General features: G+C 35.3%; 2 protein-coding genes across 2 annotated transcripts in view; both read right to left on the bottom strand.

Annotated features, from left to right (window-relative positions):
* Positions 1-2,578: 2,578 nt before the first annotated feature.
* LOC129244598 (ribonuclease H2 subunit B) lies at positions 2,579-3,817 on the bottom strand. The gene has a single exon (XM_054882319.1). The coding sequence runs from the start codon at positions 3,724-3,726 to the stop codon at positions 2,653-2,655; it is 1,074 nt and encodes a 357-aa protein (XP_054738294.1). The 5' UTR covers positions 3,727-3,817; the 3' UTR covers positions 2,579-2,652.
* A 4,242-nt stretch (positions 3,818-8,059) lies between these two features.
* Positions 8,060-26,013, bottom strand: part of LOC129243839 (putative inorganic phosphate cotransporter) — a 73,694-nt gene continuing 55,740 nt past the window's right edge. The window contains exons 3-8 of the mRNA XM_054881185.1: positions 12,758-13,306; positions 12,604-12,690; positions 11,625-11,908; positions 11,364-11,496; positions 9,720-9,961; positions 8,060-9,620 (exon numbers count right to left, since the gene is read on the bottom strand). Coding sequence (XP_054737160.1) covers positions 9,405-9,620; positions 9,720-9,961; positions 11,364-11,496; positions 11,625-11,908; positions 12,604-12,690; positions 12,758-13,306 — 1,511 coding nt within the window. The 3' untranslated portion in view covers positions 8,060-9,404. The remainder of the gene's footprint in view (positions 9,621-9,719; positions 9,962-11,363; positions 11,497-11,624; positions 11,909-12,603; positions 12,691-12,757; positions 13,307-26,013) is intronic.

Below are 26,013 nucleotides of genomic sequence, written 5' to 3' on the forward strand. Positions count from 1 at the left end.
GGTTTCTTCGGCAAAGTTTCTTATTTTGATCCCTAGAATATGATTTTCACAGAGCAATGGGCGAATTTTTTGCCTCCCCACAAATCGACCCGGCCTAATACGCATATATCACCCGGCCTTTGGGACTATTGTCCCAACGGTCTTGCCACTTACGCATCCCATACTCATTCAACAGTCTCTTACACTCCAAATACCTCCTTCTCACATCACCGTCCGATAACCATGCATCTTGCAGCAGCGGCAAGCCGAAAGGAATTGAAAGAGAACGTGGGTTCGAATCTCGGTGAAAACACCAATATGAACAAACAAATTTTTCTGACAGCAGTCGCCCCTTGGCAGACAGTGTGAAACCTCCGAATGTATTTCTATCATGAAAAAGCTCCTCATAAAAAATATCTGCCGCTCGGTGTCGGCTTGAAACTGTAGGTCTCTCCATTTGTGGAACAACATCAAGACACACGCCACAAATAGGAGGGGGAGCTCGGCCAAATACCCAAATTATATACTATGTACATACACATATATTTCAGTGACTATTGGCGAATTCGAAATCAAATCATTTTTTTTCAAAAATGCGGGAAACAACAATTCAAGAACGGGAAATTATTATAAAAAACTATAAAAACAAGAAGTCCATTCGCGAAATTGTTGGTAAAAAAAGTGTACAGTGCATCATATTATTAAAAGGTACAAGGAAAGGGGCAACGTGCGTGATAAAAAGCCTAACTTAACAAACAGCACGAAAATCAATGACCGGGGTTGTTGATTTATATTCCGTTTAACAAAACAGAATCCAAAGTTGAAAAAAAAACAATTAAAAAAGGGAAAAATGTAGATTCGCCGACTACTTAAAAAAACAAATTCTATGCATGGGTGCCACGACGTAAGCCACTTATTTCGAAAAAATCTAAAAGGCTGGGTTGGAGTTTGTGAAGAAGTTCCAATACGAGAATGCGGACTTTTGGTCTAAGGTATTCATTGAAAAATAAAAAAATAGTGTTCAAAATCTCCCCAGAATTTATCTTCATTCTAGGTTTTATTTACGGATGAAACCAAAATTAATATTTTTGGATCAGACGGCAAGCGTTTTGTGTGGAGAATGCCTGGAAAATAATTGGAGAAGAAAAATATTTTAGAGACGTTGAACTATGGTGGCGACTTAATCATGATATGGGGTTGCATGTCGAGAGCTGGCATCGGTAAAACAAAATGTTAATGCTTATGCATTTATTGTTTTTACGAGTTATAAACGAAGTGTCTCATTTTGAGTGTGAGCAGCCTATATAGCAATAATTTCATACAAAATGGAATTCTACTCATTGTTTTTTATTTGAGTGCAGTTATTTCTTATAACTCTACTTCCTACATACGAGTATACATAAATAAATAAAAACAAATTGAAATCAAAAAATATTTATATTCTTATTTAAGGGGTTATACTCGTATACAGTTAGAAGGCCGAAAAAAGTGAATTTTCCAGATTTTTTTCTGAGAAAATTTTTAAATTTATTGATCAAAAAATTTGTACACATATTCTATTATCTTTTAACTGTATTTTAAGACTTGGTATAAGTAAAAATATTTATTTGGAAAGGAGCTACAGCTGATCTCCGGGAGCTCCTCTAAAAAAAAAAACGTTTTGCGGTGACCACTATATTTCTGAACTGGATCCTCTGAAATTAAAAAACTACACAGATTTCGTTAAAGTAATGTTAAATCTAGTAATTAACCGAAAGAATAAGCAAGATAAATTTTGTTTGACAAAATGGTGGTTTCTCAAAAAAGCAAACATCGATTTTTGACCAACATTTCGGCCTTAAATTGTTTATAAAACAAAATATTTATCGGTGACAAAAAATCTTGGATTAATTACTAAAAAATATATTTAAGAAGCTCGTGTTAAAGTTTGAGACTAATAGGTTTAGCCGTTTTTGAGTAATGTTGCTCATCGACTTTGAAAACACCATTTTGAAAAAAAACGCGTTTAAAGTTTAAAAAACACTTTCAACCACTCTGAAACGCCTTTTCAAATTTACGTGTAACTTCGAAAATATTCACCAGATATTAAATTTTCTGCGTGTATTCTTAAATATATGTACATTAAGAAAAAAAAAAACGATTTTTTTTATTTCTAACTGTATATAACCACTTAAGTTAAAAGATCGTAATCTTTACTCCAGAATCTTAAACATTTTCCTTGTACGCTTAGATCCTTTAAAAACCAACGAGTCATCGCAACAAGATTGTACAAGTATAAATTAAATTCCTAATTGAGATATTATGTATTTACATATATCCAACGATAGAATTAAACTCCTAAAGTTAGGTCCGCCTCAGAAGCTTTAAATAAATAAGCAGTAAGCCAGGCCAAATCTTTATGTACGATGTATGTATGTATGTAAACAATTTAAATATAATATTAGAATCCATTGGGAGGGAATTCGAGAATCCAAAACTAGAAACTGCAGTTGTTCAAAACAAATTCCTCTAATTGATTTCAATATAATAACATTTTCGATAAGATAAGAATAAAAGTTTGGTTTTATTTACTTCTGTAATTAAAAAATAAAAAGCTTAAGATATAACAAAAAACAAGTACAAAATATTTAATTTAAGAAATAAAAATATACGCTAAGCTAACAAGGCAGTGTATTACTTTTTACTAAAGAACGAAGCAATGCTTTTTGTGCCTTTGGCACTCTTGGCCAACGCCTTTTCCTTCGCTGTCAAATTCCGTTCCCTAACTGGAGATGGGGTTAGCACAGTCTGCACGATATTCAGTGGACATATCTCTTCACTTGTACCACTACTTGGTCTACTGTTGTCATTAGACGGCGAGGCATCCAATAAGTCACTTCCTTTCAGTTTTTCAGTCGCGTTTGTACTCTTCTCATCGAGTTTTATTTTTTTGTTACTATCTGAATTAAGTTGCTTCAGTGATTTCCGTTTGTTAACGCTTTTCTCTTTTTCTTCCTTTTTTGTTGACGTTATTGGTTTTTCATCGGGTATTTCCAAATAGATCCTCAGCTCTTCATGCAAATCCAGATCCAAGTAGTTGCCAACTATGTCCCATGCCATGCGCAAATAATCCATATCAGATTCTTCTTTGTTCTCACCTTCAAGTTCACCACGCACATAGTTTTGCGATATGGCGTTTTTTCCACAATGTGCACCAATGCTACGAAGCTTTTCAGCAACTCGCCTCGTTTTTATTGCTAACCAAGCCAAAGTTTTCTCTGGATTATATTTGTAAAACACCATTCCATTAGCCTTCTTTATATCGGCCACACATCGCAAGTGCTCCTCACCACGTATAAACTCCCGCAACAGCCGCAAAGTGCTCTTGTCTTCCGGCTCACCAATGTCGTCCAAAGCAAGTGCTTTTTGTGTACAATGGGCACGCAAATGATGTAATGCTAGTAAAGTTATATCTATCGGTGTTGTCATGTAAATGCGTCCATCTGAGCAAACATAATCGTTGATTAGCCAGCAACGTCGTTGTTCGGCAAATTCAATCACTTCCATCAGCTGAGAATTGCCCTTTGTTATAAACAGCGCGGGCTTTCCTTTTCCCGGATGATAAAAGTACTCTAGAGTCAGTTCGTTTTCGGGATCCTGCAATAGTTGTTTTGACACAAAGAAAACCTTGCGAAGCGCCGGCGCTGTCGCGTTAGGAGTAGGTGTTGCTTCTGTTGGCATTGAAGACCGAGTAGATTTTCTACTCATATTGCAGGCGATTACAGGAAGTGTGTATTTGTGAAAGGAAAATTTACTCTTAGTAATTCAAACAAAATAGCAAAGCTTACTAAATAGCGCGCGTTTACAGCAATACAGATGTTTACACGGAAATGTCAGAAATGCAACCTGTCTATCTTAGCTAAAGCCAGGAACACATACAGATTGTCATACAAATTTTTTCACAATAGTGGAATGGAACGAAACGGAACAGTTAAAACGATAATTTGCAAGGCCATCCAATGCAGCAATTATAATGATTGGGACGAAGCATTTTTCTGATGGTGAAAATGCAAGGTATTTCTTATCAAAATATCGGAAACGGTAAAACCAAGAAAAAGTTGAACTCGCTGTGGGCTATTATTACGAACTGGATTAATGAGTGACATTCTAGCAGTTTTCACAAAAGAAATTTTTGAGGCGTGTATTTATTTATATATGTATATAACTGGCGCGTACACTCTTTTTTGGGTGTTTGGCCGAGCTCCTCCTTCTATTTATGGCGTGCGTCTTGATGTTATTCCACAGATGGAGGGACCTTCAGTTTCAAGACGACTCCGAACGACAGATATTTTTATGAGGAGATTTTTCATGGCAGAAATACAATCGGAGGTTGGCCATTGCCTGCCGAGGGGCAAACGCTCGCTATTAGAAACACGTTTTTCTTAATTTTGGTGTTTCACCGAGATTCGAACCTACGTTCCCTCTGTGAATTCCTGTCCACTCCTTGATGTTATCTAGCCACGTCATTTTCTTCTCACCAATTACTCTTTGTCCTTCAATTTTTCCTTGTATCAGCAGTTTTAAAATATCGTATTTGTCACCTTTTGTTATATGTCCGGAATAAGCGACTTTTATTTCTTTTTATTTCCGTTAGGATGCTCCTAGAGGTTTGCAATAAATAAATAACGCAATATATCAGGTTGGAGAGAATTCAGAAGGTGTAGGCAATATTAGACCGTTAATCCGCTCTCAGCTGGTTGTGTTGGTGATATAAGAAAAATTTACGTAACAGTTGCTCATGTTACTTCGTTGACGTCTGAACCATGGATAAAGCATGAACCATGATTATTTTAAGTTCTTCTGAAAACCTTTAATTAAAAACTCTAAATTAAAATAATGTGTCTATTTTGGTTTTAATTCACATTTTTGCTTGCAAGTTTGCGCCCAATGACTTGTGAAATTTATCGAACAGTTGCCACTAGACATGTTCGTAATTTCGACCTTGGATCTATCGACAATACACAGATCCGTCAGGAGGGTGGTGTACTTTCTCCTCTGTTGTGAATCCTGGAAATGAATCGATTGTTAATAGATCTAGAGGGCAGAAGTATATATGTGGTGGCCTACGCAGATGATCTTGTAATACTAATAAGAAATATTATATAATAAGAAAAATTCCCAGATACCCTCTACAACACAATGAAAAAAAAAATAGTACACTGGCTATATACAGCAGTGGTAAGACCAATCAGAACATACGGTGTCTTGGTTTGGTGGCCAACACTTGCGAAAAAAAACCATGGTAAAACGTTTAAAAAGTATTCAAAGAGGTGCTAGTCTCTGCTACGCTCACGCCAGCGATTATTGTCATGCTGTATTCATTATCTATTGAGGTATACAGCAAACAACTGGCGGCGAAATCGGCATTTAGGTTAAGAAAATCTTTTTCCCAACGACAGAAGATTTAGACAATGGGGTAATGGACCAAACATGTGGAGTCAGTATCTTGTGTGTGTGATGTGTCCAAGCTCAGTGAACGCGTGGGCGGAGGCTTTCTCTCTGAGGAAAATCGTATCAACATTTCCTTCCGGCTACTGGATCATTGTAGCGTATTTCAAGCTGAAATTCTGGCATTAAGGGTCCTGTTGGTCTTAAAGAAAAAAGTGTTCTCACCACAAGAGAAATAAATATGATATATATTCAGATAGCCAATCGGCCCTGAAATCATTACAATCACCTAATATTAACTCGAAGGCAGTAAAATAATGTATCGACGTTTTGACAGAACTACCAGAGTACTTTACAATAAAGCTGCTCTGGACACAGGACCTCAACTGCGATCTCAATTTTATTCCAAGTTGTTTTTTTTTTCGAACTCCCATATATGGTTATTGTAGTGTCGGATTCAAGCTTTAAGGGGACAGATACCTGTAAAAGGCCATACTTTTCCTGATTTTCATTAAAATTCTTTAAAATGAAGAAGTCAATATATTTTTTTCAAAATTAGCATACAGTTTATTTATACATTAAAATAATATAATTTTTCTTTTATTTTAATCATTAAAAATGGCGGATGTACACTCAATTCTTCCAGGAAGGGCGCAGCGGGGCTTCTCAATCGGCGGGCATTGTAGCATCGGTGTGAGTGACATGAATACAAAAAACCACAATTTTTTTTTGTTTATTAATGTCATAATTTCTATATGAATTAAAAATAAATGGAAAAAAAATCGCTGAATAAAATGCTTAAAAAAATGAGTTTTGGGGCGAATTTTCCTACTATTTTTACTTCGAAAAAATTATTTTTATTTTTTCAAAAAATTTTCGAAAACTTGAAACACATAGAAAGTAATATCATAAAAAATATGTGTGCAAAATTTCAGGGAGATCGGTCAATAACTTTTCGAGTTATCGTGTACGCCCATTCGAAAAATATAGTTTTGAGAAAAACGCGACTGAAGTCAAGCAAGTAACTCTACCTCTCCCAGCGCTCGTATGCAAAGAATACAGGGTGACAAAAAATAAGTGTATACAACATTTTTTAATGAAAATGTCTGTAAAGTCGGTTTACTGACGATAGTTTAACGTGATAACGTCATAAGAAAATACTGATTGAATGGTTGCATTTTTCAAATAAAATTTTAATTTTATTTGTTTGATAGATATTTTGTATGGATATAGAGAATGAGTTAACATTAACATAACTTAATATACTTTAACATAACATAACATAACATAACATAACATAACATAACATAAAATAACACAACATAACATAACATGCTGTTCAAGCAAGGTATCGACGCATGAGCAAGATAACGACGCATTTTTTGGTGCGTGCAGCCGGCTACATAGAATTATAAGACGTTATCACGTCAAAAAATAATAATAACATTAAAACAACAGGTATTATTAACAAACTTGGTTTTATTTTAAATTCTTCAAGTAAATCAAATTAATAATAATCAATAAGAAGGCATATGCAAATACAAATACGTGAATTTATATATGCACATATGCGCATACACATACATATATACGCTCACTTAAGTAGGAAAGAGCAAGATGTCGAACGTTGCCGTTCGTTTGCTTTGTCGTTCGTTCCGCGCTTTCGCTTGCAGTTCATTCAAGGTAACGGCAATGAGCAAGGTAACGACAAATGAGCAAGGTAACGGCAATGAGCAAGGTCACGACTAATGAGCAAGGTAACACTAATGAGCAAGGTAACGACACATTTTTTCGTGCGTGCAGCCTGTTAAATCGAATTATAAGACGTTATCACGTCAAAAAATTTATTATTGATAGTAGCCAGTTTCGAAGTGGCCACCTTTAGCACAAATACACAAGGTCAAACGTTTCAAAAAATGTTGGGCTATAGGCTGTAGTTCGTCTACCGTTATGCGATCGCACTCTCGACGCAACGATTGCTTCAGGGACTGCAAAGTTTTGTGGCGTTTTGCACAGGCCCTTGCTTCCAAAATCGACCATACGCTGTAAATCTAGCGGATTCAGATCCGGTGAGTAGGGTGGCCATTTTTGGACGACGTTGAAGCGAGCGACATCTTTCGAGTCTTACTTTTTTGTTTTCATCCGTGAGCATCTGGCATTTTTGTAGTTTGTAAGGCTTAAGTCCAAGTTCTTTTTTTGCTATAAGGCGAACTGATTCACGATTGATGTCTGTCTCACGAGCAATTTTCCTCATCGAGACCATAGATTTTCGTTGAATTTTTTTTTTTTGATGATTTTTCGGTTGTTGGAAGGGTTAACAGTTCGTTTTCTTCTTCTTCCAGGACGGTCACCTTCATTACCAAGCTCCTTAAATCGTTTGATTGCACGAGAAAGTAATGAACGTGCAATTCCAAGCATCCGTGCTATCTCGCAGTTGCGTGCTCCTAGCTGATGCAGAACTATAATAGCTGAGCGACTACTTGACATCGTTACACAAAGTATTTAAAAAGAGCTTTTTTTCGAAATTGTACATGTATCTGTCCCCTTAATATGAGTACATATAGGTTGAAGTCTCTAGTACGTCAGGTTTTTGAGAAAAGGAAGTTTTATTAAACCTTGGACAAAAAACTGTGCAACGGAAAAACAATGTGGATATGAGTTTAGTACTAACTTTATTTGTATTAAATTGCATTAAACAATAAACAGTTTGCAGTTTGCAGTTTGCAGCGCTAATTATAGAAAATGAACTGTAACATAATTCATAAAGCTTATACACATGTTTTTGCAAATTATTATTTAATATGAAATAAATATTTATGAACATCGTGTAGGCCTGATCCAGACATACTTCAGACCTTCATTGTAATCATATATTATATGTATGTATGTATGTACAAATGTCTGAACAATTATTTTGCTGAAATCCTATAATTATACAAAAGTATTACGTTGTTGTAGTAGCAGCAAAAACCTTCCCCAAACATGTTCGGGGGGTACTGCTGGACCGACAGTCCTTGGCCGGATATATAGTAAATCCATGTCGTTCCGTTAACGTTGAACCGACTGTCGGGGGCACAAGAAATGTATACTCTTTCTAAACGGTCGTCATAAATAACCCTAATGACATGCATATAATATTTTTTTATTTTTTTATTACGGGCTTACATTTTTTTCTTTTAACTTATGTGTATTCATAATCCGAACTTAATTAATGTCTTTATTGTACATATTTTTATATTGTATTAAACTATTAAGTTCTAATAAATAAAATGTTTGGAAAAATCATAAAACAATATTTGCAATGTAATGCGAGATTGCTTAAAATTTTAAAAACTTATTACTCGACTATATTTTAATCTAAACGCGCTAGTTATTTTAATATTTTTTGGCATCTCATTCGTGGTCACATGCATGTACGTATGTATGTATGCATTGAAACTGTTAGTTGATTTTTCGACATAGCTAATTACATACATACATATATGATTTACACAAAACCCAGCCTAATTTACCAATTATTTATTAAATAATTTTATGTAAAGGCAAATATTTTAAGTCTTTTCAGTATTAGCTTGTGTTTTCGTTATCTTCCGTCATGACAAGACTGGAATGGAGCAACATTTATCTCCACACACAAATGTGTGAGTATTTTTCCAAACATTCAATATTCCTATCTTATATCCACTTATTACTTCTACAATTATTATATCTACTATAAAATTTTGTTGGCGTACATACTTAAATTAATTTCAATCACTAGTTATGGCATTTCTCGTATAGGTGGGCGCACATATCTAAATAAGTGACTGAAGTGGCCTTAATTGCTTTTTTCATTACAACTATTTTTTCTACCAACTTCACCTTTTACTGTGTCTACAAGGTGTTAAGTATTATGAAAAAATGTTTCTAATACTTTAAACTTCGTTTTGTCTGCTTCCTGAAATACATGCTGAATATTTACATTTACATTAAATTCTGCTAAACTTTAAGAGAATGTCTCATATTAACGCTTTCTCCGCTTTCTCCAACACATGTAGTTTCTCATTTTTCAATGGCTCGCCCTCTTCTGCATTTGCAACCGATCTGCGTTTCCTTTCTGGTGGATTGTTCCACGGCTGAAGTTCACCGGAACCCATAATGATATAGACGATAGCGCTGGAAATGTATGTGCCCGCTAGAATACCGAACACAATTTGCCATTGATGGTAGGATTCCTAAGGAAAATCATGAAAAATTATTTGATATATTATATTATATATTGTATAAGTACATATAAACTATAGAAAATTATTCCATAACTCTCTGCTACTTACGTTCTCGTAGGTCAGCGTACCAACCATCCAAGTCGACACATATCCACCGAACGATGACAGGGTGTTAGCAAGTCCAAAAATTGTGCCACTGAAATTTGGCGCAATGTCTAGGCCGTTGCCAAGATAGCCAGCTGTTACTGCACCATGTGTGAATAATGCCAAGGTAAATATTGTCACTGACCATGCCGCATCACGTCCCAAAAATATTTGGGCAATCATCAATGTGCCAGGCGATAAAAGTGCTGTAAAAAAATGTATTTCATTTTAATCAGAGTTTCTTTTCAGAAATTTTAACCTTATTCAGAATCGTTGGGAGTGATTTGAGAAAAAGTGAAACGAAAAAAGCGACACTCTTGGCTACGAAGCGTTATATTATATGTTGATATAAACGTAGCGACGAACTAAATAACTTTTAGGCCAGCGCCGACAGCATGGCGCGATAGCCGAGCGGCTAGCAATGTGAGCTTCCGATCCAAAATCCTTGGTTCGAATCACAAGAAAAAAATATTTTTTATACAGTTATTTTATTTTATTTTATGATATGTTTATGAGGAGCTTTTTTTCATGGCAGAAATACACTCGGTGTTTTGCCATTGCTGCTGAGGGGTGAGCGCTATTAGAAAAATAGTTTTCCTTAATTTTGGTGTTTTCACCGAGATTCGAACTGACGTTCTCTCTGTGAATTGTGAATAGTAGTCACGCACCAACCCATTCGGCTACGGCGTTTGTTTAATTTTACTGATGCAAAAATGAGGAAAAATATATGAATAAAGTTTGCTTACTGTTTACACATTTTCCAAAGGTGACGGAGAACCAAAAACAAAAGTCGATTTTCAAACAAATACGAGTGCATATGTGTAATTGTGTTAGAGTTTCGGTCACGCCCCAGCAAAACCTGCGTGCATATGTGTTTGTAACATTCAAAAAAATGTAATTGTGTTAGAGTTTCGGTCACGCAGGTTTTGCTGGGGACGCTCATAATAGCAATCGCGTGTGTATTTTTATATTCGTAAATATTTTCATTTTTAAATATTTACCGCAATTATGCCGAAAAATAATGCAGAAAAGTGTCGTGAATATCGACAGAAAAAAAAAATCAATAAATAGCATCACGGAATTCATTCACGAAAATTTAATAAAGTATACACCAGAAGTATCGCGGATACTTAGAAAAGATTACAATAAAGTTCCAATGATTTTAAGTGGCGATTTTAACGTAAATTTTGCATTGGACACAGCGGTTCCTTCAATTGACTTTCTCAATACAACATTCAATTTAAAAATGTGTAACAATCGCACTGAATCGACAACACGATCAAAAACAACCATTGACGCGGTATTTCAAAGATATGTTGACAACATCGAAACCAAAGCATTTGTATCATATTTTAGCTATCATAAGCCACTCGTATCATTTGTTGAAATTGAAAGCATTGAGGATGAATAATAATAAAATGAAGAAAATAAAATATGAACTTTATAGCAATATTATAATGAACCTATAATTATCCCGCTCCTAATGCTGCTTTCGTCTCATTCTCTCTCAGTTTGTTTTACGGAAGGTTTCACTTCTATCGCGTCTAACCGTTAGACTGGTATTTTTTTTTTTTTGTGTAGCTAATTTGCAATGCTTGAGACACTTACCAAAACCCGTGAAAACCTTCCTTGTAGCCGTCGTCGAGAGTGTACCCCTCTGGCGCAGGTAATCAGCGAAGCAGGAAGAGCTTAAGGCCATAATGTATTTGCCCAAATAAGGTAACGATGAGAAGAGACCATTCTGAAAGTCAAATAGCAATAATAAATGAGTAATAATGAATTCCATACACAATGTAATCGGTGCATTTTTTGAGTACATTTTTAAGCAAGAAAATGTGGTATATTGAATAAACTTAGGTATTTACATACCTGCTTAATATTGAAAAGCAATATCTGATCCATAAAAGTCGGCAGTTGATTTATTACAGTAAAGAAACCAAATACAGATAAACCATGCGTAATTATAATTGCCCAAACAGGTCCTGAAGAGAACAAATCACGCCATGGCACATAACTGGGTCGTGTCTTTGATGTCGAGGTGCCAATAGCATCTTCAATTTCACGACGTTCCTCCGAAGTAATGCGTGGATGAGTGGCTGGAGTCTCGTAAACAAAGGTGAACCAACAAATCGACCACAAAAGGCCAACACCGCCTAAAAAGTAAAAAAAAAATTGATTAAAAAAGAGCTGCCGGCTAATTAAATTATTATCGATTCTTTTTTTAACACAGATTTTCATATGTATATGGCTACATTTCTTTCTTGTCCATTAATAGCATAAGTTTAATGTACAAATATAGGGTTTTTTAATAGGTGCGCTTCAACTTTTTTCCGATAGAGAGGGCGAACGACGCAATATTTTTTATTTTTCGCTTGTCATTTGTAAACTTTATTAGTATACATTTCATCATGGAACGCTACACACTTGAGCAACGATTGCAAATCGTGCAAATTTTTTATGAAAATAATCGTTTGTTTGTGTTTTATTCAAAAAAGTTCAAAAGTTGAAGCGCTCTTACTGAAAAACCCTATACATAAACCCTAACGGTAATCCAGACGTAGCTCATTATCGCCTTAAATCGACATTTCTGTGTTAATGCAATACAAAGTTTTCCAAAAACTAATTACGATATTATCGAGCTTGATCTAAACGTCTCTATTGTAATTTTAAAAATAATTGGCAACTATTGCAATGCCATCCGTTTCCCGGCCACTCAATTTGAAAATGACATGAGTGAGTGTCACAAAGATTATAAAATAGTTCGATATACATAATTCAATCAAACTTGAATTATGTTAAACTTGTCATTCGCACAAAGTACGCATGCATTAAAAGCATTCATACTTACCAGTTAAGTAGAAAACGCTGGGCCAACCCCAAATGGAAATGAAGAAACCGCAAACAGGCATCGTAATGGCTGCGCCCAAGGAGGATGCTGTGAATAATATAGAAAAGGCAAATAATCCATTGTTACAATAAGTGTTCATTAAATATGAGCATACCCATCATATTCGACATAAATTTGGAACGTTCCATTGGTGGAATCCATACAGCGGCCACGGGATGTATAGCTGGCCATGATGCGCCCAACATGAAGCCCAATAAGACGCGTACAATTATTAGCATTATATAGTTGATGTGTGCTGCTAATGGTGTAACTAATGTGAGCACACTAGCCCAGAGCATGGAATGACCAAAGACGCGTCGTCCACCAATCAATTCAGCAAGTCGGCCACCTGGCAGCTCTGTTAGTATATAGCCCCAGAAAAAGGAACCCAGTACAAAGTTCGTTTGATAAGAGTTCCAAGGAAAATAATCATTATTGTCGTCAACCGGTGGCAGCTGCGTGGTTGTTGATGTCGTTGTAGAGATTACTGTGCCATTATCATATTTTTGTATGGCATTTGCTGCACTGCTGTTACGTGGCGGTGAATGAGCATCTCGATGCACCATTGCAACAATAGCAATAGTCAGATTCACTCGAAGTGCATAGTTCAACATGAAGCCAAGCATGGTGAGTAAATTGAGTACTTGACGACATGATAGCATATCTGCATATGGAAATGAAATAAAAGAAAAATTTTAGAGTTTGCAGTTTGATGACATTTTTATATTTTGGTGCAATAAGTAATTCAACTTGAACATTATTCAGGAGGGCAAAGTATTTGGTTTTTTATCTTCTACTTACAGTAAATATTAAAAATAAAAAAATATCCCAAATATATTTTTATTGAAGAAACAAAAATTAAAGTAGAAACTCATCAGAGGATTACTTAGAACGTTATTTAAAATCTTTGAAAAGTATTTAAGATTTAATGGCAGTCTCACGAACTTTTATGGCTGAAAAATTAAAAGAATTATGAAGATGAAAGACAGAGTCTATGATGGATGATTTAACCCCCGGTTGCGAATTCTAAAACTATAAAAAATATTGACAGATTAGCTGGAAAGGCATTAAAATTACTGAAAGTTTAACCCAGAAACGTTTTCATATATTTCAGTCACTATTATTTCAAGGGCCGTTAGCCCCTATAACCACCAATCTTATTGCGCAAATTTTCAGAAGTGTTATAATTATAAATACAAATCATGTCTCGCAAAAAGTCACAGTTTATTGGGAAATAAAAGTACAAACATTTTACACCTTTTAAATACTGATTTCTAGTACAAATACACCACTAATGTGCACGCCGAGTCCGTTTGGATTAACTGCACGTGATGTTAATGATCTTTTCTTTTATATAATTCACATGCCTTGTTGTTCGTGGCCAAATACATAGATACGCACGAGTATAGTATATAAATAAAATAATAGATTTAACAACTTTCGTGCGAAGAATGCGCCAGCGACTTTATTGATGAGTATTGTGCGGATACCTGTTTTATTGATTAGCTCCAATTAGCAAAAGTAAGCGAATTGTCTAGCGCATATGCGAGCATATATGTATGTGGTATGTGTGGATATATGATACTCACTCTACTAATATACTGATACTAGAGGAAAAGACCGAGAACAATGGAACTAATAAGTCTTATGACTTTAGTATATCACATAACTAGTATTCTATATTTACTCGTATTTGTCAATATTTAATTTAATATTTTTTTATTGTTTATACGACTGCTAATTAGTACACCACGCAGATTGAAACAGTACTAGCAAACCCTGCTGTGGAATAGGGGGTTTTTTGTGATAATTACTTCTGTAACATCATTCAAACAAGATAACTGTCTATAGTATAATTTAGCAAAACGGCCTACTGGTATTTCATACAAACATTATCAAATTATTTTCATAGAGAAAAAGAGTTTGAGAAAAAACGATAAATTTGCGAAAAAAAAATATATATTAGTAAAATTCAAAAAGTCGAAGCATTTGCCATGACAACCCATTTACATTCAACCTAAATCCGCTTGGGACTAATTTAGAGATGGTACATGAAACATTCCCCAAATAACGAATTGAGTGGAGGGCGTACTGTTAAGTAGTAAATATTGGTATTTTCATTTTAATAAACTATTGTCTGGAAGTATTTGCCATACAAACCTACGGAAACTTCCCAGCTGGCATTTAGAAGGTTGTAAGCAGTAGATGTAGGATGATCTTTGCCTCACGTGTAACAAAATACCAACCGAATGCCACTTTGTTCTCAAGTCTAAAAGGTTCACGAAGACTTTATGAACCTTTTATAATTTTGTCCTAACGAAAGTTCATATAGTATACCTAACTAAGGCTTCTCCAAGCGAAAAGACTTGCGGGCGATTGAAATGATTGTCATGGGAGACGCGGATGATTCATTGGCGGTTGGAGATGTTAGATAATCTGCAAGATATTTTGAAACCACATTACAACACCAAACGGATTTTGGTTAATCTCACATGCTGTAAATATTTTAAAACAAAATTGGGCTGCTTCTTTAGAAGAGAGTCGGAAATGGGCGGATTCTTAATTTTTTACGCAAAATATTCTGCATTTTTGTGATATAACAACGTAAAGGAAGGATTATTATAATATTAGCGCCACGAAATGAATATCTGTGGTATCCTCTGAAACATCCAGGCCCGACGAGAGGGGGGAGGGGGGGGGGTACTTTTTACCCCGGGCTCGGAGTTCTCAGAGGGGCCTGGACTCGAGAGTAAGTCAAATTATATGAATTAGACATAATTGGAAAGGGCCCAGATATGCTCTCTACGTCCCTGGAAACATCTTTATAGATAAGAAAAGTAATACTTTTCAGAACTCCCTACTTAGTCGCAATTAATTCTGTTGACATTGAAGAAATATGTGAAAAATGTATGATAATTGTTTTTAGTTTTTAACACAAATTAAAATTAGATTTTATTTCTTTTATATTTCTGTTGTTATAAAAATCAAATGCAGATTTTAATATGATTCACAAAAAAAAACATATATATTAATAATTATTGTATGCAAATATATTTATGTATATGTATGCAAGAAAATTTTGATATTTCGATTAATTTAAAAATAAAAGTTTCTATTTTCGTTTCTGCTATTAATACACACATATCAAACATTTAAAATAAAATTTTAGATAATAACGACCACTGTATACATACTATCAAGTGGTATAAGTGTGCATACACCCTCTATTAAAACAAAAACTCGAAATGCTATTTAAAAAAAGTGAACTTAAGTCGCAGACTAAACCAGTCCCCAGAAAACATCATCATTTTATTAAAAAAAAAATTAAATTAATGTGAAAACTATGGCAATCAGCCAAGAGATGCGTCAATTTCTGATAAAAGGGAAAAATATTTAATTGCACCGTTCGACACATTTACGAGGTGTGTTCAAAAAAGAAGGTGAATTTTCATAAAAAATATTTATTTATACATCTATTTCCATTTTATCCTCTTCAAAGTAGTCCCCTCAGATATAATGCACTTGTGCCAGCTTTTTTCCCAATCAAAGCAGTTCAGATATGCTCTTTTGTGTATGTCCTCGTACCTCCTTTAGAACGCTGTTACCTATTCCCGAAACTGCATTTGACAATGAAAGGCAATCGTCCAGCCATTCCAAACATTCTCAAAAATGATATACATATATATATATATATAGTATGTATAGATCACCCCCCGGAAGGCAACGGCACACCTCCGAGTGTATTTCTGCCATAAGTGCATTTCTCCTCATAAAAAAATATCTGCCATTTGGAGTCGGCTTGAAACTGTAGCTCCCTCCATTTGTGGAACAACATCAAGACGCACACCACAAATACGAGGGGGAGCTCGGCCAAGCACCCAAAAAGGGTCTAAGAGCCAATTACATATATATACTTAGGTTGGTGAAAAAAAAATCCGTTGTTTTCTCGGTAGATTACAGTTTATGCTCGCTGCCAAGGTGGCATTTCACACTAAAAATATTTTTTTACTGTTTTCTGTTGTGAGTTACAGTGTGTTGACAATCAAAGTCAACGAAGAGAAAGCTACATTTTAAAGTTTTTCTTTGATAAAGGTCCAAAAATCTTACGCAGAATCTTTCTCTCAAGTACTCTAAGCGTCGCTTCATCGTAAGTTAGGCCGCTGAAATTGTGAATGGTGTTGGTGGTGCCGATTCTGTACCAACAAATTACGTGTAGTGTTGGTTGCGTCGATTCCGTTCAGGCATTTTTGATGTTAAAGAAAAAGTCGATAATGTCAAAAATGTCAATAAAATCACAAAAATAATCGAAGTTGACCGGCATGTTAGTAGTCGTAGCATCGCCCAGGAGCTAAAGTTCGACCATAAAACAGTTTAAAGCCATTTGCGCAAAAATTTTACGCAGCAATAGTATACAAGTATAGGTCGTATGATAATTTGTTAAAACGTTCAAATTTTATATCTAAGCAGAAGAAGAGTATATTGAAGAAATATTTGCCATAAATAATTATTGTTTGTTTTGTGAAAAGTTCGTTTTTTTCGAATGGAGGGTATATACATACATAAGTATATGGCATACAAATTAGCAACCGGTTCCAAAAATTATTCTCTCATTTAAATCTGCGGCTATTTAAAGCAAAAAACAAAAATTAACTGGAAAGCAAAGAGAAAAAAGAATCAATTAATTTTATAAATCATACAACAGCAGATCGCATGTGACTTTTTTTCAGTATACCTTTTGGGGGCCAAACGTGATCTTAACTCATTCCTAGAAGCCGGCACATATCGCAAACAAACATGTGGCAACTGGCTCGAATACTACATTTTCAAGCTTCTAATTGGTTGATATTTGCATACGTATATACATGCATATGTATGTAGGTGTGTATGTATGTACTACATACAGAAGGATGTATGTATGTAAAAATTTGTGTATTTATGTAAGTTAACACAAAATATGTTATATCTTGGCACATATGAATTCCCAATATTTAGGTTACACGCGCGGTCAAAAAAACTATGTTGTCAGCGAATATCGTTGACAAGTGTGTTGACGACATCCGCTGCCCATATTCCCAGACAAAAGTAAAATGAAATTGAAAACGCATTTCCGCCCATAAAACTGCAGCGTCTGACTTACAATGCGAAAGCATTAACTGCAATGCTTTCGCAAAATTCCATGGAAATCCACATAGACAGCTCAGGTAGTTGATAAGTTTACATTATTGTTAAAATTAAGTCACTCTGTTTTTGAACTCTTAAGAATAAACTTCGTCAAATAAACGTAAGGCATTTTTTATTTCAAGCAGTGTCCGCGATCTTTCTAGAGGAAAGTTCGCGTTAGTTGTTTTTTTTTTTAAGATCTTAATTTAAAAAGACCTAACTGGCGCCCGAGCAAATATTTTGTCTAACTCGAAGTTAGCAAAACCGTGAAAACGAGCAAATATTTTGTCTAACTCGAAGTTAGCAAAACCGTGAAAACGAGCAAATATTTTGTCTAACTCGAAGTTAGCAAAACCGTGAAAACGAGCAAATATTTTGTCTAACTCGAAGTTAGCAAAACCGTGAAAACGAGCAAAGTTGGTTTATAAGTAACCATCGCGATTAAGCAAAGAACGAGGCCCCCGAGTATCCTTGCGGAAAAAAGGACGCGTTTGGAACGCAGCCGCTTTGCTAGTGAAAAACTTAAATTAACCAAACGGTTTATGTGTAAAAACGAAAAAAAAAAAAACACACGCTATTCAAAGCTGTGAATTAAGAACACAACATTTAAAATAAAAATTTTAAAGTAAAAACATTAAAATAACCAAACGATTTATGTAAAAATAAAACAAAAGCTAATAATAGCTGTGAACTGAAAAGTGCGAAACCAAAATTAATATTTTTGTAAAGTGAAAACCACAGAAGACCTAAGGGTTTATATAAAAATCCCGCGAATTAATACTATGAATTAAAAAAAAAAAAAAAAGTCTGCAACAAAAAACCTAAAATAAGTTATGGACAAAAACTGAGCAGAATAAATCATTACCAAATAAGGATAATATAATTCTGTGAAAGTGAGAAGAATTGTGCCTGGCCCAACACAACAATAGCAGCCCCGATACAACAAAAAGGATTTTTCTGTGAAAGTTCTAAAAACTGTGACTGCCCCAACACAATAACATATACATCATAGAGGACCCTTCAACACTATCATACCAGAATGAGAGCAGCTCTGTCTTTATTATAGTAAGCTATCTAATACTCGTAATTAAGAATTATAAAAATAATACTATTTAAGTATCCTTTTAAAGTTAAACATATCCTGTATTACGTCTTTATTTTCCCCATTAAATAAGAGGAAAAAAATCTCTAAAACAGTTACTTGTGCTTCGGTTTAAATTTTTTCTAAAATGTCGAATCCCAACAATTTAATACGACCAGCTACCTTAAATGCACCCATTCCTAATCCTCCCGCTCCTTCTGATCAGGCCAATAGAAATGGACAGATAAACATGACGGACTTACGAAACATTATCTTAGATGTTATGAATAGCCAAATGCCCGGAATGCTACAAGCTTCATTAAACCCAAACGCCATTCAAGCAAGTACGGTTGATCAGTCCATTGATGCAGAACACTTAGGAAATTTAGCAGACCTAGATAAGGTCCCAGACGTTGTTAAATGTCTGAGGGACTTTTCAGGCAAACCAGGTGAGTTCAATTCATGGAGGAAAAGTGTAGAACGAATTTTGAAAATTTATGAAAACCTCAAGGGAACACCAAAATACTATGGGATTTTAAACGTCATAAGGAATAAAATTGTAGGCAATGCAGACATTGCCTTAGAATCATATAATACCCCACTAGACTGGCCTGCAATCTCTAAATGTCTCACATTACACTACGCTGACAAGCGAGATGTTTCCACGTTAGAGTATCAAATGACAGGACTCATACAGGGCAACTCAACTGTTCAAGAATTTTATCAGGCGGTGTATTCACATTTATCTCTGATATTAAATAAGCTTGGCGGCTTAGATGCCGGCAATGAAGCGCTCAATTTATTGACGCAAACCTATAGAGGCAAGGCCCTAGACACCTTCGTAAGGGGACTAAATGGTGATCTACCAAGATTGCTAGGCATGAGAGAGCCAGTGGATCTGCCTCAGGCCCTCCATTTGTGCCTTAAGTTAGAAAACCAAAAATTCCGTACTAATCATGCACAAAATTACAATAATCAACCAGCGAAAAGAAATTTACCACCTTCAAACCAGAAATATAACGCACAGAAGAATGGACAACCATTCTATCCAAACATAGCTTATATCCCATATCAACAGAATAAATCCAACGATATTAACAATCAAAAATTCAACAATCAAGGACGACCACCACCGCGTCCAACAGCACCAAAACCACCAGTGCCGATGGATATTGACCAGAGTATCCGGTCACGACAAATAAATTATGCTAACAGACCACACCAGCAACAATTTCTAGGCAAAAGACCTCCGAACCCACCTTCAAATCAGAACGTTAGCCCTGCTAAAGCGCAACGTACCTATCACATAAACGAAGAAATTGCAGATAATTCAGATCCCGACCATTATGAAAGTCAAGTTCAAAATTTTGAACAAGAGTTTAACCAATATCATGATCGGGAAAGGGGAAATTTTTATTACGAATATTCTCAAACTAAAGAAGACATCGAAATTGATCCCGAGCTAAACGACATTCATTTTTTAGAATGACGAGCTCTTCGCTTCCCTACTTTGAATGTAGAGCGAAGAGCGGGGACATCCTCAGAATCCTTATCGACACCGGTTCCAGCAAAAACTACATTCAACCCAATCTAGTTAAGAAAATCATCCCTAACAAAACTTCATTTTTTGCAAAATCGGTAGCAGGTGATGTAAAAATCACATCGCATACGTATTTGAACCTTTTTAACCTTAGCGACAATCTTAAATTTTTCCTAATGCCTACCCTTAAATCATTTCATGGCATTTTGGGTAACGATAGTCTAAAAGCCTTAGACGCTATCATTTACACGAATAAAAATTATATGGTCGTTCGTAACAACAATAAAATCCAACTCAAACAACACATTAGTCAAAGTATAAACTCTATCGGACTACAAGACGAGCACTTGACTGATTTCCAAATAGAAACTGTAGACACTTTAGTAAAGAAATTTCCGAATCTCTTTTCGGAACCCGACGAAAAACTAACCTACACGACAAAAGTCACTGGAGAAATACGAACTACTACGGACACTCCTGTTTATAGTAAATTTTACCCATATCCAGCTTCGCTTAAAAGTGAGGTAGAAAAACAAGTCAGTAAACTTCTAAGTGATGGAATAATACGACCATCACGATCGCCGTATAATTCCCCAATTTGGATTGTAAATAAGAAACCAGATTCACAGGGGAATAAGCAGTATAGAATGGTGATCGACTATAGAAAGCTAAATTCACTGACAATACCAGACAGATATCCTATCCCAGAGATAGCAGACGTCCTGTCTCAGCTAGGCAATAGCAAGGTATTCTCAGTGCTCGATCTCAAAAGTGGATTCCATCAAATTCCACTTAGATCCTCGGACGTAGAGAAAACCGCATTTTCCATAAACAATGGAAAATACGAGTTTACCCGTCTGCCATTTGGCTTAAAGAACGCACCCGCGGTATTCCAGCGTGCGTTAGACGACATCCTTCATGATTTTATCGGAAAAATATGTTACGTCTATATAGACGATATCATCATTTACAGTAAGTCAGAAGAAGAGCATGTACGTCACATCGAAAGTATTTTCAAAACATTGGAAAACGCCAATATGAAGGTACAACTCGACAAGTGCCATTTCTTCAAACAGGAAGTGGAATTTTTGGGGTTTGTAATATCACAAACCGGCATAAAAACTAATCCAAAGAAAGTCGAGGCGATAGTTAATTTTCCTGTACCAAAAACTTTGAAAAACTTAAGATCGTTCCTTGGCCTCTCCGGCTACTATCGTCGGTTCATAAGAGACTACGCTAAATTGGCCAAACCTTTAACAACAATGCTAAGAGGCGAAGAAGGCCATGTGTCAAAATGTCAATCCTCTAAAATTGCGATAAACCTCGATAGCGCAGCAAACGAAGCTTTTAACAAAATAAAAAACTCCCTAGTCTCAAAAGACATTTTATTATCATACCCTGACTACGACAAAGAATTCGAACTCACGACAGACGCATCGGATTTCGCGCTTGGAGCTGTCCTTTCCCAAAAGGATAAGCCCATAACTTTTATTTCTCGGACATTGAGTAAAGCGGAAGAACATTACGCGGCAAATGAGAAGGAGATGCTCGCCATCATCTGGGCCCTAAACTCTCTTCGAAATTACTTGTATGGTTCCGCCAAAGTAAAGATCTACACAGACCATCAACCGCTTACTTATGCGCTCAGCCATAAGAACAATAACAGCAAAATGAAGCGCTGGAAGGCTATACTCGAGGAGTATAACTATGAGCTTCACTACAAGCCAGGAAAAAGTAATGTTGTGGCCGACGCCCTGTCAAGAATTCCATTAGAATCGGGAGTCCATACTATGTCAGAAATGACTAAAAGTGACAGCAGTTCAGGACAAAACCTTATCTGCAGTGTCGAAACACCTGTAAATGCATTCAAGAATCAAATTATTTTTGATCAGGATTTAACTACTGCGTATAAATTTGAAATAGTTTTCCCTACTATTCACAGACATACAATAGTTTTGACAGATTATACTCCCGAACAGCTAATTTCTATTCTGAAAAAATACCTCAATCCATCCGTTATAAACGCTATTAAAGCACCAGAATCGTTAATGGGAAAAATTCAAGAAATTTATCCTCTCCATTTTGCTAAAATTCGAGTAAGATTCACAAGCCTTCAAGTGGAGGATGTGAAGGATGAACGCCAACAGGATGAGATAATTATAGGTACACATAAAAGAGCACATAGAAATGCCAAAGAAAATAAAATACAAATTCTCGAAAAATTTTACTTCCCTAGTATGAATAACAAGATTAATAGAATTGTCAAACAATGTGTAGTATGTAAGGAGAATAAATATGATAGGCATCCATCGAAACCTGTTCTCAAAGAAACACCGATACCGACGTACTCTGGGGAAATTCTTCATGTGGACGTTTACACAACCGAGAACCAACTCGTTCTTACAGCCTTAGACAAATTTTCAAAATATACGCAGGTCAAGGTCATTAAGTCAAGAGCCGTCGAGGACGTGAAAGAACCCCTCCGAGAACTTATTTTCCTATTCGGCGTTCCGAAATGTATCGTTTTCGATAACGAAAAATCATTTAATTCAGCTTCAATAACCTTTATGTTACAGGACCAATTAGGAATACAAATCTACAAAGCTCCTCCTTATACGAGCACGGTCAATGGACAAGTTGAACGCTTCCATTCCACCTTAACGGAGATTATGCGTTGTCTTAAAACCGAACGCACTTACACTACTTTTATAGAATTGTTAGATAGAGCAGTTTATGAATACAACTATTCAATACACAGCACAACGGGCCAAAGACCACTTGAAGTTTTTTTCGGACGGAGAATAAGTACTGACCCTGAAACGTACGAAAAAGCAAAGCAGGACAACATTCAAAGACTAAAAGATAAACAAGCAACTGATCTAAGGATTCATAACAAAAACCGAGAGCCCATCAAACAGTTCGATCCGGGAGAAATCGTATATGTGAGAATTAATAAACGCTTAGGGACCAAACTATCACCTAAATTTAGAAAAGAAATAGTCAAAGAAAATAGATCCACCACAATAACTACAGAGTCTGGAAAAACAGTCCACAAAAGTAACATAAAAAATTGAAACAATATTTTATCTTATTACAGCACCTTTTTGACAATTTGCTTCTCTGCTGCAACCGAGATGCAAATTTTGAACTATACGATGTCACACCTCGTGACTATTTTTAATGGACCAGCGAGAATACAGGACGGCACATTTAAACTAATCCACATCATAGAAATAGACAAGTACAGATCCATTGTTGACGATGCACAGAACCAAATCAGACAAACTATCCCAAAATCCAATCCCTTCTTCCCACTCCTAATGCATGAAATATCCCAAATTCACAATATCCTAGAAACCATCGAACCTGTGGAATCATCCAGGAAAAAAAGAGCCATTAATATAATAGGCACTGCCTGGAAATACATCGCCGGATCTCCAGATCACGACGACTTTGAAATGGTGAAATGCGCATTAGATCAAACTATCCAAAACAATAATCAACAAGTCATTATAAACGACATTTTTACAGAAAGGCTAGAAAACCTTACCCAAATAACAAATCAAATATCCAAGGTTATGAAGAACAATAATGATTACGTAAACGAGGCTGCACTCACTATGCAAATCAAGCTCAGGTTTACAAAAGAAGAAATAACTAACATTAAATATGCTATACAATGGGCAAAACAAAATATTATAAATTCATTTTTGTTAGATAAAAAAGAAATAAAAGTGGCATTAGAAAAAATAACAAATGACAATATTGTATTTACATCAATAGAAGAAGCTCTTGAATTTGTAAGCATTAAGGTTCTGTACAATCAGAAAAAACTTTTATATGTTATTATTATCCCGCTCACTAGTAGAGAAGAATTTTATAATATTATAATTAAGCCTATAAAGAAAAATAATAGAATTATAAGTACTAAGTTTAATGAAATATTAAAGAAAAATAATAAAATATTTGGCATAAAAAATGAGTGTACTACAACGAAAAATCTTAAGATTTGTAAAAATGACGAATTGGTAAACATATCCAACGATACTTGTATCCCACCGCTATTAAACGGAATGAATTCATCTTGTCCAATTTCTTACGGTTACCATATACCTAAAATAGAAAATATTTCTCCAGGTGTAATCCTCCTCAATGATTTTATCGGGACAATAAATAATAAAACAGTTAATGGGACATTTTTAATCAAATTCCACAATGTTACGTTGCAAATAAATGACAAATTTTATAGAAACTGGGAAGCTCCACTTTTGGAAGCTTCACCACCCACAATTCAGCAAACGCCGGTTGAAGATGAATTCATAAACCTATTATCCTTGGAAATGTTAAACCACTTGCATATTAATAATACCAAGCGTATCCATGAGCTTAGGTCAGACTCTGCAATCACCAAATATACAACTTATGCATTATTCATCCTTTTAACTATATGTCTTATCCTGATAAAGCTTTTTACAAGAAATAAAGAAAAGGTAATTCTCCATACCATAGATCCTAACATGAAATTTATACAATCTTCGGTTGCTAGAACGAAATCATATGAGCCAAAGCCACAAAAAATTGATGACCTACCCTACTTCTAACGATTGGGGACAATCGTTTTTAAAGGGGGAAGAGTTAACACAAAATATGTTATATCTTGGCACATATGAATTCCCAATATTTAGGTTACACGCGCGGTCAAAAAAACTATGTTGTCAGCGAATATCGTTGACAAGTGTGTTGACGACATCCGCTGCCCATATTCCCAGACAAAAGTAAAATGAAATTGAAAACGCATTTCCGCCCATAAAACTGCAGCGTCTGACTTACAATGCGAAAGCATTAACTGCAATGCTTTCGCAAAATTCCATGGAAATCCACATAGACAGCTCAGGTAGTTGATAAGTTTACATTATTGTTAAAATTAAGTCACTCTGTTTTTGAACTCTTAAGAATAAACTTCGTCAAATAAACGTAAGGCATTTTTTATTTCAAGCAGTGTCCGCGATCTTTCTAGAGGAAAGTTCGCGTTAGTTGTTTTTTTTTAAGATCTTAATTTAAAAAGACCTAACTTGTATATATTCGTAAGTATAATTTATACTGCCTTTACATACTTGCATATAAACGTACACATACTTAGCGTTAAGAATTTCTTAGGAACTATTAAATTTTAAGTCTTAGAAAAAAGTCAATATGACTGTAATTAATTACGAAATTCCTGAGAAAATCATTCATATGTTTACATACGTACATATGTATGTATCTGAAGATAGAATATACAATTTAGAATAATTGCAATCTTCAATAACTAACATTTATAACGGATATTCAATCATAGACATACATACCACATACATACATATGTAGGTATGTATGTCTGTGCGATTATTTATGCCTGTATAATTTTGTGTCAGCCACATTGCATCTATTGAACTTCCGCTTAACTCACCGCCTGGCTAAAACGTTTTGTTTATTTGCCAATGAAATATGTATATGTGTATGTATGTACGTATGTATAAATAACTTGAGATATTTTTGCGGAATAGATAATTCTCATGGTCATTTGTTTACACTACATATGCACACATAC

Source organism: Anastrepha obliqua, chromosome 4 (genome assembly GCF_027943255.1).
Source record: "Anastrepha obliqua isolate idAnaObli1 chromosome 4, idAnaObli1_1.0, whole genome shotgun sequence".
NCBI lineage: Eukaryota > Metazoa > Arthropoda > Insecta > Diptera > Tephritidae > Anastrepha > Anastrepha obliqua.